At 59.4% G+C, this 18030-nt stretch overlaps 2 protein-coding genes across 3 annotated transcripts in view; both read left to right on the plus strand.

The window, feature by feature from the left end:
• Positions 1-18030, plus strand: part of ASH2L (ASH2 like, histone lysine methyltransferase complex subunit) — a 126470-nt gene that overhangs the window by 14153 nt on the left and 94287 nt on the right. The window lies entirely within an intron of this gene.
• ZNF703 (zinc finger protein 703) lies at positions 5677-12235 on the plus strand. 2 transcript variants are annotated; one of them, XR_013776982.1, is made up of 3 exons: positions 5677-6203; positions 6721-8798; positions 11027-12235. XR_013776982.1 is itself a non-coding variant. In XM_079328822.1 (2 exons), exons 1-2 carry the CDS (start codon positions 5991-5993, stop codon positions 8095-8097), a joined length of 1590 nt encoding a protein of 529 aa, XP_079184948.1. In that variant the 5' UTR covers positions 5677-5990; the 3' UTR covers positions 8098-8840. The 2 variants fall into 2 exon arrangements, 1 of the variants encoding a protein (XP_079184948.1); XM_079328822.1 differs by lacking the exon at positions 11027-12235 and having other exon boundaries at positions 6721-8840.

The raw sequence follows: 18030 nt of genomic DNA on the forward strand, positions 1-18030 counted from the left end.
ATCCAGACCCGAGGAGCATCTGAAAACTCAACCTGTTGGTTCTTTTCCCTTTGAGAGTCGCCCAGGGGCTCCCCAAGGCCAAACCCTGCTCTGCTCAGGGGTGTAAATGTGACGTGCCCAGGGCACAGCAGGGTTTGGAGCAGCCCGGTGTGACTGTCCAGCCTCAAGGTGTGACTGTGTGACCATCCCTGGGGACATCCCCCGAGCAGCCAGGAGCCTCTGGAGCCACTGCCACGTTATCTCGGTGCTGAGCATCCCAAGCTGAGCTCTCTGGAGGATCCCTGGAGCCCAACATCTGCCACGAGGGCACGGCCAAAGCACGGCGACACGGGCTGGGAGCGGGCAGAGCCGGGCTCGGTGGGCTCCCCCCGGCCGGGCACAGCCCCGCTGCCGGGAGGAGCCGCGGCAGGCTCAGGCTGCGGGGCTGCTTTCATCCTGCTCCAGGTGGCTGCGATCCAGTGCAGGATTTACAGTGCCCTGACCCTGAGCTGTCAAGAAGGAACAGCCAGATTAATGGGGTGGGCGGGTTCGTGCAATAATCGTTTGTTTGATGTGACAAGCCTGATAGGCGTTGATTTACTTACAGACTGATAGGCTTTTAATTGAGCACCTCCGTCCCAGTCACATCAAAGGCAGAGGTTGACAAGGGGCCCCTTTTACCAAAAGCTCCCGGTGACTGACAGATCCTGGATGCTAATTCTCCCGGGGAGGGGGTTCCCTCTTTTCTCTTCTTGGTGGTTTTTTATTCTCAGGCTGGGCCGGGGCAGAGAAAGCAGGAGAGAGTTCCTGCAGGAGAGGAGAGCAGAGGGTGCCTGTCTCACCCAGCAAACCCTGCACAGCCCAGCCAGGCTTTTGTTTCCCTCCACAAGAGTTTTGGGGTGCCCCTGCCTCCTCCTGCTGCCAGGTGGTGTGGCCACGATGCCCAGGATGGCACAGCAGGGCGGCACCATGGAGATGCTGTCCCTGGCACCTTATCCCTGTCCCAGCCTCAGAGGGAGCCACTGACAGCGACAGGAGCATCCCAGGCCAGTCCAGGTGCCAGCAGGACCTGCCCTGGGTGTGTCCCAAACTCACCTCTGGGCCCAGCTGTGCCACCAAACAGACAAGAGATGGTGGAACTGAGCTGGGAAGTCGAGGCAGAACCAAGGCACTGCTGGTTTGGGGGGGATTTTTGGTGTCCCCACCTGCTGGGTCACACCCCAAGATGTTGGGAATGACCCTGGATGGGCACAGGAGGCCCCTGGAGGTGAGTGTGTGATGGTGTGTGCAGAGCAGGTGTGCACCCCCCGACCCACCAGGGTCTGGGAAAGCAAAAGCAAACCCAAGTGGCTCAGACATTTTGTGAAAGACTTATAGGGGATTATGTTCTTAATGGGAAATTTAAGGATGTGGGTATAAATCACAGCCTTTTCCTCTAACCTGTGGGGTAGCATTTCCCTGAGCCTTTGGGCTGGATTAGCTCTGTCTATTTATGTTTTAAAGACTGATGTGTTTTTCACTATCAAAATATAAATTATTTTTACTGTATCAATGATTAAATATTTTTCTTTGAGATCATACAGTCCAAAAAAATAAATGTTTCTGAAGAGGCATTCAAAAAATTTAAAAGAAGAAAAAAATCCCTCTGAGAACCCCTTTTGTCATTTGCAACCAATAAAAATGCCTATTGTTATGAAGGGCTCATAAATAATCTGATTTTGGCATGCTTTCATACCATACAGAAAATGAATAAATTAAACTTGATTTACAGCCTTTTTCATTTTTATTAGAGTTGCTCCAAACATTTCTGTGACGTACGTGCCAGACGAGCTGCACTGAATGGTTTGAGGCTCTGGCCCTGGTATTACAGAAATTAAGTTGGTTTCATTTGCATAGTTTAATTAACTAATACTGGCAAAGAAAAAAAGGAAACCGGGGCTGAAGGTGAAATTTTTTTGTGGGTGTTTGAGGATTAAATGAACCCGCTGAGGCTGATGCCCCAAAGTGCCAGCACTGGGGTCCCCACAGAGATTTTGGGGGGTGCCAGTGCTGCCAGTGATGGAGATTGGGGGTCACCATCACCCCCCCTTTAGAGATGGGGAAACTGAGGCAGGGCAGCCTGGAACAGCACGGGGTTATCATGGGGGTCAGCAGAGGGAACACCCCAAACCCTCACTCAGCTGGCACAGCTGAAAATCAGAGATTTGATCAGAGATTTATTACCAAACCCCAAAAAGCCTCAGTGAAGTGACCCCGGGCCAGCCCCGACCCCCTGAGCCCCCTCCCTCCCTGCCGAGCTCTTTGCTGAGTGTGGGATGTTCTCCTCCCCCCTCCTGCAATTTATCCCGCAGAATTTCCCACCAGGAAACAGCTTCATTACATCAACAACAGGAAGACCCCACTGATTTGTCACACAGAAAAGCAGCTGTTAGTCACACATCAAGGGAGCAGGGGAGGGGCAAAAAAACCCTTCACCTTTTTCTGCTTTAATGTTTGCAGCGTTAATGGCTCTGCCGAGGGAAGCGAGTCCCGGCCATCCCATAACTAACCATCACCAGCGAGGATCACTTAATATCCAAGTGTCTTCCTGCTTTTCCTGCTACATGATTGCTTTGGAAAGAAAGATTAATTCCAACTTTAAAAAAGAAAACACTATTTTTATCATTGCCAGGAGTCTATACGGGCTTAAAAAAGAAAAAGCACTTGCTTGTCGTTTTACATCTTGCAATTTTGTCAGTTGTTTTAAAACATGTCTCCTGTAATAAATAAGATCATTTTTATGCACTTGTTCTGCAGCTAAAAGCGAGGCCTGGGCTGGTGCTGCGTGGGGAGAGGAGGGACTGGGATGGAGCAAGGCAGGAAAACGCTGACTCGGGAGGTTTTGCTGGCAGGGAGCAGCTGGAGGGGCTGCGAGGGAGGATCTGCCCGGGACACAGCAGGGACAGCCAAGGGCTCGGATTTAGGGTCCAGCATCCGAAATCTGAGCATCCCCATCCTGCAGCGGGGGCTGCAGCCACCCCCAGCTCCCCCCACAGTGACTGGAACCTCCGTGGGACCTGTCCAGGGAGGCACCCAGCACGGGCTGTCCCTCTGTCCTGTCCCCTGTCCTGTCCCTCTACCCTGTCCCTCTGACCCTGTCCCCTGTCCTGTCCTCTGTCCTGTCCCTCTGTCCTGTCCCTCTGCCTGTCCCCCTGTTTTCCCTTAAACTCCATCACCAATGAGACAGGAGAGGTTTATTACAGACTCCCAGCCCAGCAGAGGAGAGGTAGAGTGATTTAAATCCATGTTTTTTCTGATCCCACCACAACCCTCCGTGCAGGTTGCCTCTCTCCATCCTGCCTGCTCTGCCCCCTTGGCACTCAGGGTGCCATGGCACAGAAAACTCCCTGCTCAGACTCATCCCGAGTTACTGGAAGATCTTGAAGGTAAACAAAAACCCAATTCCCTCCTCCCCAGCCTCGCTTCACAGGTCACAAAGGCATTGGAGACCCTGAGCTCCATTAGGGCTCTGCACAGGAACTCGTCCTTGGCAAAACCAAACCTCCTTAATGGCAGCCCAGGCGGGGCAAGTCCTGCTTAGGGATGAAAACATCATCAGTCACTGGTGAAAGTGCTCCCCGAGGCTTCTGCTCTTCTTTGGCTTTGCTTCTATTCCAAATATTTTGCTTTTCCTTTGGTGCTGGTGTTATTTTTGTTGAGTGAGGGTCTCACTGCTTTTATATGGACTTGTGCAATCTCTGAGCAGAGAGGGGCTTGTCATGGAGCAGAACTGGACATGGAACAGGGAAGTTTAACGTTCTCCCCTCTGGCTACGGTTCTCCTTGATAAAAACAGAGCCCCAGTGGATTTTAGAGCAAAGGATCCAACCAGGGCTGGGAAGGGCAAGATTCATCATCACACAGAACCTCTCCCTGATGAAGCTTTACCCAGCAACCACAAACTGCTCCAGAAATGGTCTCTGTGTGCCAGCAGCAGGGCAGGATCAGGCTCTGGGCAGGACCCGAGGCTGGGGAAGGACAAACAGCCCCGGGGGCAGCGCTGCTCCTGCCCTGCTGCTGCTCTTACGCACTTGTCCCACCTGATTCAGGTTGCAGTGGGAAGGCTGTGCTGTTGTTGTTGGCCAACAACTCGAGTGACTTTGAGGAAAGCTTTTTTTCTGTTTCCTCCTTCCTTGAATGGCTCCTTTGAAGGGCAGCGCCTCTCTGCTTACATCCCGCTGTCCGGATTGAATCAATCTTGTGGTCAGCTTGGGGAGAGAGGAAAAAAAGAGAAGAAAAAAGCCTCACAAAGAGGGGGAATTGACAGGTCTGACCCTGGGTGTGATTGATCGTGGTTGGACAAGCAGGACTGGATGTCAGGCTGTGCTGGGCCATGCCAGTGCTCACTGGGGAAATCCTGCAAAGCCTTTTTTCCCAGAACCCGGAGCAGCGGGCTCGGAGAGGGGTGGGCACATGAACTTAATAATAGCAACATTGTTGGAACATAAAGCATCTGTCAGGAGTTAATATGATTAATTAGAGGTGTCTGTGTCTCCCCCTTTCCCCTCTCCCTTGCTGGGTTGGCAGGAGTGACCTGAAACATAAACACAGGGAGGGCAGAGGTGGGGCTGGAACGGGCACCTGGCCCCACATCACCTTTCTTCAGGCCAAAGGTGCTCAGTTCTCATCCCATCCTGGCCCCACGATTTTATCCTGTCACTCCCATCCCATTGCACATCTCCCCTCAAACCCCACCTGAGGCCCAGGAGAGCTGGGGAAGGAGCCCTCACCCCACCAGGACCCCAGAGCCTCACACGCAGGACACGACTCGGACAGAGCTCCAGGATTTATCCCTGTGCCTCGGATCCTCAGGGACAGAGCCTGCCTGAGCTCGGCTGCTTTTCAGCCCCCACAAAAATGAAGCCCCAGGGGTTTGTGAAATTAATTCAATGATGTCTGGAAAAGGTAACTAGAAATAGGAAGTTAATTGTTGGAAGTTAATTAGATGTACAGCAGCCTACATTGGCACCTGAAGATTTTTAAGACTCAGCAAACCAAAGAAAGGAGAAAATGCTTGGAAAAAAGGAGCTGAAGGTTCATAAGAGAATTGTCACTTTGAGAGAGCCCTGAGTTAAGGTCAGGCCTCTCACCTTGGGTGGCACCAGGATGGGGCACAGGGCTGATGCAGGGTCAGGGTGGAGGCAGGACACCGGCCCTGGGTGCGGAGTTGAGCCGTGCCAAGCTGTGCCAGGCTGATCTTATCTAAGCCATGCCATGGCAGCAGTGCCAGCTGAGCTATGCCATGGCCATGATCAGCCACGCTGGGCATGCCATGCCAGCCAAGCTGTGCTGTGCCATTCCAGGCTGTGCCACAACGTGCCAGACATGCCAAGGTGTGCCAGCAGTGCCATGCAATGCCATGCCATGCTGTGCCATCCAAGCCGTGCCATACCAAGCTGCGCCAGCAGTGCTATTCCATGCCACGGTAAACTGTGCTAGCAGTGCTGTGCCAGCAGTGCCAACAGTGCCATGCCATGCTGTGCTACACCGTGCCACCAGCGCTGTGTCACACCGAGCCGTGCCACACCGAGCCGTGCCAGCGGCCCCTTGCCACACCGGGTCGTTCCACCAGCACCGTGCCATGCCGTGCCACACCGGGTCGTTCCACCAGCACCGTGCCATGCCGTGCCACACCGTGCCACACCGGGCCGTGCCCGCGCGCCGCCGCCGCCGCCGCTCGGGCCGGTGCCGCGGTTCTCCCCCGCGCGGCGGCGCGGGGCGGTGGCGGCGGAGCGGCGGCGGCTCGCCCCCCCCACCGGCGGCTCTCCCCGCCCCGGGGGCCCGGCCGGGCGCGGATTGGTGCGCGGCGCCGGCCCCCTCGGAGCGCGGCCGCCATCGGGGCTATTTGACGTGTCGGTGGGGCCGGGGAAAGGGCTTCGTCTCGCCGGGGCCGCCGCCGCCGCCGCTCCGCCGCCCGCCCGGCCCGGCCCGGCCCCGCGGAGCCCGGGCACCCCCCCCTTTCCCCCGCCCCAAATGAGCGGCGCTCCCGGCGGGCCCCGGCCGAGGACCCCGCCGAGCCGCGGAGCCGCGGCCGCCCCGTCGCCCCGGCCGCCCCCCGCCGACCCGCTGCGCCAGGCCAGCCGGCTGCCCATCCGCGTCCTGAAGATGCTCAGCGCCCACGGCGGCCACCTCCTGCACCCCGAGTACCTGCAGCCGCTCTCCTCCACGCCCGTCAGCCCCATCGAGGTCAGTGCCCGCCGCCCCCGACCGTGCCTCGGACCCCCGCACCCGCGCTGCCGCTTCTCCCGGCGGAGCTTTTCCCAGCCCGGTGCTCCCGGTTCTCCGGGCCGGGCTCTTCCCAGCCCGGTGCTCCCGGTTCTCCCGGCCGGGTTCTTCCCGGCGCGGTGCTCCCGGTTCTCCCGGCCGGCCTCATCCCATCCCGGTTCTGCTGGCATTCTCGGCTGGTTCTTCCCAGCCCGGTGCTCCCGGCATTCACGGCCGGCGCTCCCGGTTCTCCCGGCCGGGCTCTGCCGCTCCCCCCACCCCGTTCTTTCCCTCCCCCGCCGCTGCCGCCGCCGCAGCCCCGCTCCCCCCACCCCACCCGGTCCCTCTTTTCCCCGGCCCCGCTCGTCCCCCCGCCCCGTCCCCCCATCCCCGCGCCCTGGCTCGTTGCCGGGCCCGGCCCCGGGGTTTCGGGGGTGGGGGGAGGCCGGTGCGGGGGCGCCGTCGGGGTCCCCCCTGACCGGCTCCGCTCCGCCCGCAGCTGGACGCCAAGAAGAGCCCGCTGGCGCTGCTGGCCCAGACCTGCTCGCAGATCGGGAAGCCCGACCCGCCGCCCTCCTCCAAGCTGAACGCCGTGGCCGCCGCCGCGCCCGCCGCCGACAAGGAACCCTCCGCCCGCCCCGCCGCGCTGAAGCCGCCGGGCGCCGGGGACGCGCCCGCCGAGGACAAGTCGAGCTTCAAGCCGTACTCGAAGGGCGGCGGGGAGCCCCGCAAGGAGGGCGGCGCGGACAAGGCCGGCTTTCGGGTGCCCAGCGCCGCCTGCCCGCCGTTCCCCCCGCACGCCGCCGCCTCGCCCGGCGGCTCCCGCGGGGCCTCGCCGCAGCACCCCGAGCCCAAGGGAAGCGAGGAGAAGAAGGAGCCCGAGGGCGGCAAGCCCAGCCCCGAGGGGACGGGCGGGGCGCTGGGGCGCGGGGTGGTGGAGCCCGGGGCGCACGGCGAGCCCCCCTCGGGCCGCAAGTCGGAGCCCCCCGCGCTGCCGCCCGCCGGCCATGTGGCCCCCGTCTCGCCCTACAAGCCGGGCCACTCCGTCTTCCCGCTGCCGCCCTCCAGCATCGGCTACCACGGCTCCATCGTGGGCGCCTACGCCGGCTACCCGTCGCAGTTCGTGCCCGGGCTGGACCCCACCAAGCCGGGGCTGGTGGGCAGCCAGCTGCCGGGGGCGCTGGGGCTGCCGGGCAAACCGCCCAGCTCCAGCCCGCTCACCGGGGCCTCGCCGCCCTCCTTCATGCAGGGATTATGCCGGGACCCGTATTGCCTGAGCTACCACAGCGCCTCGCACCTGGGCTCCAGCAACTGCTCCAGCTGCGTGCACGACCCCGGCAGCCTCAAGAGCGGATACCCCTTGGTGTACCCCACGCACCCCCTGCACTCGGTGCACACCACGCTCTCCTCCAGCGGCACCCCCAGCCTGCCCGGCCACCCCCTCTACACCTACGGCTTCATGCTGCAGAACGACCCCCTGCCCCACATATGCAACTGGGTGTCTGCCAGCGGACCCTGCGACAAGAGGTTTGCCACCTCGGAGGAGCTGCTCACGCACCTACGGACCCACACGGCCCTGCCGGGGGCCGAGAAACTCTTGGCGGGTTACCCTACCTCCGGGCTGGGCTCCGCGGCCTCCTGCCACCTGCACCTCCCGCCCGCCGCCCCCGGCAGCCCCAGCACGTTACCGGCCTCGCTCTCCTTGAGGAGCCCACACACTTTGGGACTAAACAGGTACCACCCCTACGGCAAGAGCCACTTGCCCGCGGCCGGCGCCCTGCCCGTGCCCTCCTTGCCGGCCGCCGGACCTTACTACTCCCCGTACGCGCTCTACGGCCAAAGACTCACGTCAGCCTCGGCTCTGGGATATCAGTAACCGCCCGGCTCAGCCCCAGCCCCCGCGCCCTCCTTGGACTCTGTATTTATTACTGTATGTTAGCTTAAAGCTGGGAATATAAGTGCATTATACACCAATGGTATGCAAAAGTCTGTGTCCAAAAGAAAAAAAAAAAAAACAAAAAACACCCCGAAAAAAAAGAAAAAAAAAAATCCCCTCTTTACTTTGCAGGTGTGGGGCTTTGATTTTTCCCCTTCTGTTTCTTTGGATTTTTTTTTTCCTTCCCCTTCTTAATTTTCCCCCTGAGAAATTCTTGCATGACTCCTGCCACACATGGAAAAGCAAAAAAAAAAAAAAAAAAAAAGGCATTTTCCTCTTCCCCCTCTGCGTTTATCGCTCTGGGATTCTGTTCTCTGCGTTTGTAACTCGCAGATGTAATTTTTTTTCTAATTTTTTCCTTATTTTTAATCTTTGGGGTTTTCAATTTTTTTTCCTTTAAAATTTTTGGTTTTTTGATTTTTTTTTAATTTTTTTTTTTCTTTTTGCGCTGTGTCCGGGGCCGGGGGGGGGGTTGCAGATGCCGGCCAGGTGATGGTCACCCCAGGCCGTGCTCCCCCCGCAGCCGTGCCCCGCCGGGGGCTGCGGGACCCCTCGTGTCCCCCGCCATCCCGGGGAGGGGGCCGGAGGAGCGGCGGGCGCAGCGGCTGGACCGGCGGCCCCGGGCGGGCGGACGAGCCCCGGTAAGTCTGATTTTGTTAATAAACGGCTCTTGGTTGTACCCACGGCTCTGGTCTCGTCTCGTCCCTGCCCGGGGGTCCGGCGGGGGCCGCGGGTTCCCAGCACCATCTAGCGGTGGCGGCGGCGGGAGCGGCACCGGAGCCCCGGGGAGCGGCGGTACCGGAGCCCTGTGCGACCGGCGGCACCGGAGCCCCGGGGAGCGGCGGTACCGGAGTTCTGTGGGACCGGCGGCACCGGAGCCCCGGGGAGCGGCGGCACCGGAGCTCTGTGGGACCGGCGGCACCGGAGCTCTGTGCGACCGGCAGCCCCGGGGAGCGGCGGCACCGGATCCCCGCGGGACTGGCACCCCCGGAGCTCTGTGGGACCGGCACCCCCGCGGGACCGGCACCCCCGGAGCTCTGTGGGACCCGCAGCCCCGGGTGCGCTCCTGGCGCGGCCCCGCGGGCTCCGCGCCCCCGTCCCCCTCCCCGCGTGTCCGTGTCCCCGGTGTCCCGCGTGGCGGCGGAGGGAAGCTTCGAGACGGCGTTTGAGCGGGATCAGAGCGGTGCCCCCGGGTCGCTGCGGGGAGCCGGGGATGCAGTTTTTGGGGTGGAATTGCGGTAGAAGCAGATCTCGCTGTGAGGGGTCCTGACGGCTCCCGTTCGATCTTTGTGCCGGGAGGGGGGTGATGAACGGCTCTGACTCGGTCTGGCTGCATCCCCGCCGTGCTGGGGGGGCTCTGCCCGCTCCATGCCCCCAGAAAAGCGCTTTTACTCCAGCACTGGGACCCCCGGCCAAGCCCCTGCTCCCCCTGAAACCCTGCATGCCCCATTGCCCCACACCGCTTATTTTTGTCTGCCTCGCTCCTGTTGCATTTCAGTGAGTCACGCAATTAATCCCTGGTAATTGCCTTCTCGATATTGCTTTATGCCCTGTGTTTAAATTCCTTTGTGTCCTTTGAGCTGAAAAATAAGGCGCTGAGAACAGGGACTACTTTTGCCGAAGGGATTTTTATTTCCCTGCCTGTGCCTCGAGCGTGGCTGCAGGCGTGTGGCCGCTGGGAGGGCCCAGCTGGGGTTTCCTATGGCAGTGGGAGAGGCTGGTGGTCCAGGGGCCAGCTTGGCTCCTTTCCGAGCTCCCCAAGGCTGGGGGAGGCTGTTTTGGGGGTCTGTGGCTGCCCTGCGTGGACGTGGCTGGGGTCTGGTTGTGGCCATGGTGATGTTGCTCCTTGCAGGTGGGATGTTTGCCTGGCCTTTGCAGGGCTGGGGCTGGTGCAGGGGGCTTTGCTGGCCGTGGAGCAGGGTGCTGTGGGCGGAGGGCAGAGCAGCTCCCGTGCTGTGGGAGGAATCCAGAGCCCCTGTCCCTCGGGAGCATCACTTCTCCCTGGATGCGGCTTCCACTCCCACCAGTGTCAGCCTCGCTCAGGCATTGCCAGTTCCCATCATAAGTCCTGGCTGTGGCTTCATGATGGGAACTCTCACAGTTTCCTGCACTGGAATTTTGTCCCTCTGTGCCTGTCCCTGGCCATGGCTGGGCACCTCATGCCACAGGCTGAGAGGATAATGCTGCAGAACCTCGAGGCGCCGTAGCCCGGTGCCAAAACCAGCACACCCAGCGCAGCCACTCCGGGTGCTGGGGCTGCTGGGGCCGTGCCACATCCCAGCCATGGAGCAGCCAGGGCACAGGGCGAGGGGCTGCACAGCCCGTCCTGCCACAGCCTTCTCCCAGTGCTGCAGGGCCCGTCCTCCTTACGGCAAAGCTCCAAACCCTCCCCACACCAGCTCCAAAACGAGCCCATGCTCATCCCTTCACCCTCAGCAGGATGGATGCTGCTTGGATGGGTCCTGCTGTGCAGGAGGTTCCCTGAGGAATATCTTCCCCTCCCTAAGGACTGCAGCAGCGGGGCCAGACCGTGTAAACACTGCCAGTGTCATCTGATAGCGGCGGCACTTGGGCTGGAGCTGCTGGGGAACAGTTGCGTTGCCAATATATTAAATAATTCCCTGTGTAATGTATGCCCAGGTTATTGCGGAATTCATTTTATAAAAAGAGCACTGGAATGCACTTTATTAATCATTCTGTCTAACAACCTGCACTCCACAGTTTCGGTTTGATTTGATTCAATCCTGTCTTTCTGCAAAATATATGGCTGAGTGGGTCGGATAATGTATGGCTTAATTTAGAGTTGTATGGGTTTGAATTACCATTTTCATAATGTGCTGTGCATTAATGTGTTGCATCATTTATACAGAAAAATGTGCAAGGTTTCAAACCTCTCCAGGAGGCAAAAGTCACCTAAAGGGAACACGGAGAGACAGAAAAAGACCTTTTCAAATCCAGCTGGGGCTGGGAGGACCCCGGTGGGTGTCGGACGTGGGGACAGCAGTGCTGGGGTTGTGCCGGTGGCTGCTTTCCCCGTGGCACAGCAGCAGCTCGTCCAGCTCGCCCGGAGCTGCCGGGACCTGCAGCGCTTGACTCGCCGGTGACCCCGGTGCCGGCGCTCGCCGAAGTCGCGCCCACCGTCACTCACCCCGCGCCGCGAGGAAAAAAGCTCTGATTATCCAAATACAGCCATTAAAGGGGAAATGTGTTTTTAGGACTGTCAGAGTGATTAATGAGGGTTAGCAATCCTTGCAAATGCACTTGTTTAGTCTAACTGGCAGCCTCTCCTCGGCTATTGATTTACGGCGGCAGTTGCCGGGGCCGCGGTGTGTGGAAGGAGCGGGGCTGCGCCGGGGCACGGCACGGCACGGCACGGCACGCTCTGCTCTGCCGGAGGCAGCCCAACAAAGGCAACATTATCCCCTGCGCCGGGGAAGGAATGACTTGGACGCACACGCCGGGCGCTCCGCGTGCCTTATAAATATCCCCGTCTGTAAAGCCCGAAGCCCGGCTGACCACAGCCACGCCGTCCGCCCAATAAATACGTGAATGAAAGAGCCAGGCCCTATTTTTTCTTGTTGTTTTCCTTCCTCTCCTACACAAAAATCCCCGATGTCTTCTAGGTGATGCAGAGGTGGCTGCCCGCAGACGTACAAGGCGTTTCAGAGTCCGAGCGGAGCACGGCGTCCTGGAGGGCTGGAGCCTGCCCGGGGTCAGGTCGGGATGCAGAGGCACGGGCCAGAGCAGAGCCGTGGTGGGTGGAGGAGAAGTTCCTCAGCTGCATAAAGCAGCTTTTCTTTCCACGTGAGCGCTGCTGGAAGCCACGGAGAACACGGGCTCTGTTTGTCCTCAAAGCCGTGGACACCTCCTGTCCCCTCGCCAGCATCCCCGTGCCCAGCCTGGGGTCAGGGGTTTGCTTTGGGGCACACTTGGAGCTGAGAGCAGACCTGGAGGGACAGAGCCGTGCTGGGAGGTGGAAGCTGAGGTCCTGTGCCAGGGCTGTGAGCTGGAGCCCTCGGAGCAGCAGCTGGAGTGGTGACACAGAGCGGCCGGGATGGCACCGCGGCGTGGAGCTGCCCTGGGGTGGGGATCACCCCCAGCCACTCCAAGCTGTGGCACAGCACAAGTGACACGAGGACGAGGTGAGTGGAGAAGAGACAAAGGCACCAAAGCCAGAAGAGTGTGGGCAAACACCTGAGGCACTACAGTGGCCAGGAATGTCACAAATGGGAATGGACTTTCCTCTGGATAACAGCTGAAGAGGTGCTGCTGCCTCTGCCCTGGGCATGGATTGGTGTGTGGTGCAAATCCTCCAGCAGCTCCAGTTCCAGCTTCAGCAGTGATACACTGACGTCTTCCTCACTCCACCAGGACAGCTGGCCTTGGCTGGTCACCAGTGACCCCATGGAAGTGCCCAGTGTGACCATGGCCATGGCTTTTCCTGTTCTGCAGTCTGATCAGCGTGGCAGAGCAGCACCCTGGCAGGTGACAAACCTGGTCCTAGGGCTGAGCCATGGCAGTGATCCTGCTCCTTCCTGCAGGGTCCCTCTGCTCATTGTGGTGAGTGACTGCAGGGTGCTGGTCCTTACACACAAACATTGCAGCTGAACCTCACGGAGAGCGCAGGGGAGGGCGCTCAGCTGGCAGCTCCGTGTGCAGAGCAGGATCCTGGAGCTCAGTCACTGAGATTTACACAGCCCCTTGTGTTTTTTGAAGGTGTTCATGGAAATCTCCGGGAGCAGCTTTGCCATGACTTCATCCCACCTTGCAGCGTGGTGCAGGGAGACAGGACAGGAGGATGTGACCCACCAGGAGGTGCCTTTGCCAAAGGTGACAGTGGAACCCTGACCCTGATGGGCTGAGCAGAGCTGGAAAGGACACCCCACACTGTGCAGGGTGCAACGTGATTTCTACCAACACCCTGTGGTCCCAAAATTCTTGGATCACCCCTCCTGGCCTGGCAAAATTCAGAAGGAGATGAAGGATGCAGCATCCTGGGCATCTGGTGGCTTCTGGGGCTTGACAGACCCTTCCTGCAGACACCTCAGTGAACAGAGAACTGAAATGGCTTTTTTGTGTCCCCTGCAGCTGCAAAGGGGCTGTGCCAGTGCCCACCACAGCAGCGCCTGCATCTCCAGTGCTGCAGCCGTGGCTGAGGGAGATGCTGCTGAACCAAAGATGGGACCAGCCTGAGGTGCCGGTGCCACCTCTCCATGAGCAGCTCCTGCAGGAGGGGTGGCTGGGGGGCTCTGAGAGAGGACAGGAGAGAGATGGGGACTGTTCAAGATCTTTCCTGCTGAACCCTCACTGTCTTCTCTGCACATCCCAGGGGGAGGAGAGGGGAGAGTGAAGCACCAGAAGGTTTTGCTGTATTTTTCTCTCTGGATGAGAAGGATGGGGCTGCTCATCACCGAGGATGGCGTCAAGGCCAGGAGCCCTGGTCCTGTGGGCAGAGCTCCTGCAAAAGGGACTCCTTGTTTCTGCTGTGGGGTTTTGTTCCCATTCCCTGCACAGTCCTGGTAACATCCAAGGGGCTGGAGAAGGTGAGAAGAACCATGTTCTGGGCAAGATGGAAATGGAGCCAAAAGCCCTTCCTTCCTTCTGGGGCTCCCACAGTCTCCTGGACTCTGTTTGGGTTCTGTGTTGGGGACAACTGGGACGGATGGGGCTGGCTGAGTGCCTGCTCCTCTGGCTGCAGAGATGGGCTCTGTCCCCATTGCTAATTCCCAAACTTTTCCAAGTTGCTGTGTTGGCACAGAAATCCTGCAGCACTGGGGCAGCTTGGGGGGTTCCAGCACCAGCTCTCAGCTGCTTTTGGATGTCCTGGTGTGTGGCAGACCCTGATCCCTCCTGGGCATGGGGGAAGCCCTGGGTGTGTCCTGCTGGGTTTGGGACTGGCTCTGAGCACCAGCACAGCCCCACAGTGTCCAGGTGAGTTCAGGGGAGATGGGAGGGCAGGGCTGGGGCGCTCTGTGCCAGCAGGGCACGGACAGAGCTCAGCACCACAGCCAGGGACGGGCACAGCCCCCGGCCTTTGATCACAGCGCAGATTGCCACAAAGCCCAGGCGGGATGGGGACAGGGGCGCTCTGTCCTGGTGCCAGGGATGCTGCTGGCAGCCCGGGCCGGCCCTGCTCGTCCCTCCCGCCGCCGGGAGCAGCCCTTTCATCTCCAGGGAGGTACAAATGGAGCTGTCAGATGCCATCAGCCCCGCGATATGACAGGTTGTGGGGCCGGGGCCCCTCGAACAGAGCAGCCTTGTCTGTCAGAGCCGCCTGACACTCCCCATAATGGCCAGATGGATGAGACTCTGAAACTAGGGCCCGGCGCGTTTTCAACTCTATTTTGGGTGAAAACACTTCTTGAAAGATCTTGAAAGGAGCTGGCAGTTTGGTAGTTGCAGTGATTAATGAGGCCTGGCTGCGGCGGTGGGTTTCTCGCGCCGTGCCAGCAGCTGGGCCAAGGCACGCCGCGCCCCCGGCCCCCCCGGCCTTCCCGGAAACGCACCAGGCCGGCAGGCCCTGCATATGGAAAAAGTTAAATATAAATTACTGCTGAAAGAGGCCTCGCTGAGCCGAGTTAGTTAAAGATGTTTATGGATTCAGAAACACGGGCCTGCATATGTATTTAGGGATGACAAATGTGATTCAATAAGTCAGGAATTTCTCCGTGGGCCGAGGCGGGCCCGGCGCTGCTCCGGGCTCTGCAGCTCAGGCCATCAATCCTGCAGACAGCCTCCTTCTTCCTTCCCGGCCTGCTTGGGATTGGTTTTCGCCCTTTCCCTGGATCAGAGCAGGAGGTGCTGAGTTTGGGATGTGACAGCCCCGCTCCCTCCATGGCTGTCCCCTGGGGCGGGTTTGGGGGGTTTGGGAAACCCGCTGGATGCTCTGTGGGGTCACTGGGGACTGCGCCATCCACGCTGCCACCAGCGCCAGGCACGTCCCTGTCCCCAGCTCCCTGTCCCCCCAGAGCTGCTCTGGGAGCAGCCAGACCCTTCAGGAGTGGCAGCAGATGATTAACGACCGACAGCTCCAGAGCTGCCTGATTGCAGGTTTGGGGTTTGAGCGAGGTGAGTTCAGCCCTAATTCTGCAGCCCCTTCTCGAGGTCTCAGAGCCTGGGGAGCTCCCACCCAAACTGCCCCATTCCCGCTGCTCTTGGGGTGCACATCAGGGACCACCACAGGCTGAAGCAGGAACCCCCGGGCTGACTGCAGCCGCTGTGGTGGGGGATGCTGGATTTGGGGTGACAGCCCCCAGCAAACCTGCAGCAGTGGGCAGTGCAGGAAACACCCCTTGGCTCCCCTCATCCCACACCTCAGTGAGGCTCAGAGGGAAATGCCTTTGGGGGGTCAGCGCCCGGCCAGGCCTTGGACCCACATCCACATTCCTTTGTCCTGATTTTATTCGTTAGCAACATTTGGCCTGGATATGGAGACAGCTAATGAGGGACGGAGTTTATTGCAGTTTGATTTTTCTGTTAAAACAATACAATAAAATAAATGCACTTGGAAATCTGGTCTGTGTTTGTACATAGGAGATTTATGGCTCTGAAGGCTTCCAGAGAGACGCAGCCTTTCATTCCCTTCCTTATTGGAACAGATCATGTTGCAGAGTTTAAAGGCCTCTGGAGCTGTGATTTATTTGAAGGGAGAAATAAGGGAAATCCAACTATCTGTTCCCTGGCTCGGATCATCCAGTAACTCCCAGCCAAGGGGACGGATCTGCACCTCCTCCACGGATTTTTTATTTTTTTCCCTCCTGTCGCTTACATTATCCTGCTCTAAATATATCAGCGAACCAGGGATGACTCCTGACCTGGGCTTCAGCACCTCGCCGAGGTTTTCCCAGCCCTTCCCGGAACTCCACACATAAATCTCTCTCCTGGAGCCCTGTCCCAGCCCCTCCAGGCTGCTGATGGGACAGGACCTGTGTGGGGCAGCTGCTGCTTTGATCCAGAGCTGAGCTAAAGGTGAGGATCTCGAGTTTATCTCTGGATTTGGGTGATAAATTCCTGTCACCTGTTCCTGCTTCCCTCCTGGGCAGAGGAGAGCAGAGCAGCTTAGAGCCAGGTCAGGATTTGTGCCTGAAAACCTTTTCCATGAACTTGGAAACTCAGCAGGAAGATGCTGCAGCTCCCACGTCCCAGCAGGACCACGCTCCAGGCCAGGGCTGCCTCCCTCCCACCCTCCTGGAGGAAAACTGTGCTCTCCCTTCTCTCAGGTTTCCTGCTCCCCAGGGGTGAAACACCTGGATGGCTCCATGGTGTGGTGCAGCCCAGTCCATCCCAGTTGCCCCAGTGGATCCCACCAGCAGGAGCGAGGTGTGATCACTCCCTCAGCCTAAAACACGTTTTTGAAGCATTTGGCATTCACAGGCCGGAGCTTTGTGGGTTTGTGCAACTCCTCCCAGGTATCTCTTGGACTCTTGGGAATGATGGCTGCTGGTCCCATCAGCACCACCCATCCTTTGCTGTGCTGTAGGGACACACCTGCCTGCAGAGTTCCCTTCTCTGTCGTGACCCATGGGAAGGAGTGACCGAGGTTTCCCTCTGGGGAGGGGGCCTGGCTCTGACAGCCACTCTCCCCCTCCTGTCCCAGCTCCATGCCAGCTCCTCCAGCCCGTGTTTTTGGCGGCTGTTCCCTCCCCCTGCACACAGACGGGCTCTGTTTGCCATTAGCTTCCCCCTCTGCCCCAGGAGCCCATCCCAGCACTAATTCTCACGCATGTTTCGGGTAAATCTACTTTCTTTCCCGGGATGAATTGTGGTTTCCAAGCACCATTAATCATTTCCCTTTAGAAAACAGCATTGGGGGGCTGGAAACACATTGCTCCTTTATTTACTGGGGGATGACCTGGCACGCTGGCACCCGGCCACGGGGCTGGCGCCTGCGGGCCGAGGAGGGGAGAGCTCCCCTCCCGTGCCAGGAACGGGCTCCCCTGGGACCACCACCCCAGGACAGACCCCCACTCCTGCTCAGGGGCTCAGGGAGATGGTGATGGAGAGGAAAACACTGGGAATGCCACGTGCTGTATCCCCACGAGCGGGTGCTGTTCCCTGGGAGTTGGTTGCCCCATGGCCACGGCAGGAATGTCTCCCCACTCTCTGCCTGCCCCACACGACCCCCTCCCAAGGGGATGTGGATCCAGGACCCTCAGCTCACGGGTTTGGGTGGGCCCAAGGCAGAGGAAGCCCCCCCTGCCCTGTCAGCCATGGGGAGGGGGCACCGTGACCACATGTGAGCAGTTCCTCCCTCAAAGCTCCGGAGTGTCAGGGGATGATTAATGGCCAACGCCACAGAGCTGCCGGGGCTGCCAAGTGCTGCATTGTTAGAGCTGACACGGAACGAGCCCGGACAGACTCCAGCACAATCCTGCCCCATAATCGGCAAATAACCTTCAATGGACGGAATTCGGGAAGTGCTGCCCCCACACAGCCCCTCTGCCACCCCTTCCCTTCCCTTCCCTTCCCTTCCCTTCCCTTCCCTTCCCTTCCCTTCCCTTCCCTTCCCTTCCCTTCCCTTCCCTTCCCTTCCCTTCCCTTCCCTTCCCTTCCCGAGCAGGAAAGGGCCCAGCCAAGCACCCTCCCAGCTCCTTCCAGGGATTTTCCTTCCTGGGCTCCATTGCTCCTTCAGGTTTCAGCTAGGGATGGGATGGGATAAGGGGATGGGATGGGATGGGATGGGATGGGATGGGATGGGATGGGATGGGATGGGATGGGATGGGATGGGATGGGATGGGATGGGATGGGATGGGATGGGATGGGATGGGATGGGATGGGATGGGATGGAGGCAGAAGGGGTTGGGGCAGGACTGGCGAGCAGAGCTTTCCACGGCACAGCTCCAGCTGCACAGGTAACCTTACACGCCAGAGCAG

Source organism: Erithacus rubecula (assembly GCF_903797595.1).
Source record: "Erithacus rubecula genome assembly, chromosome: 29".
NCBI lineage: Eukaryota > Metazoa > Chordata > Aves > Passeriformes > Muscicapidae > Erithacus > Erithacus rubecula.

What these genes read in the sequence shown, in the direction of transcription:
- ZNF703 (XM_079328822.1), top strand. Translation starts at nt 5,991, where the DNA reads ATGAGCGGCGCTCCCGGCGGGCCCCGGCCGAGGACCCCGCCGAGCCGC. An exon ending in CGCCCGTCAGCCCCATCGAG is followed by an intron (nt 6,204 to 6,720) that starts GTCAGTGCCCGC and finishes CTCCGCCCGCAG; the next exon opens with CTGGACGCCAAGAAGAGCCC.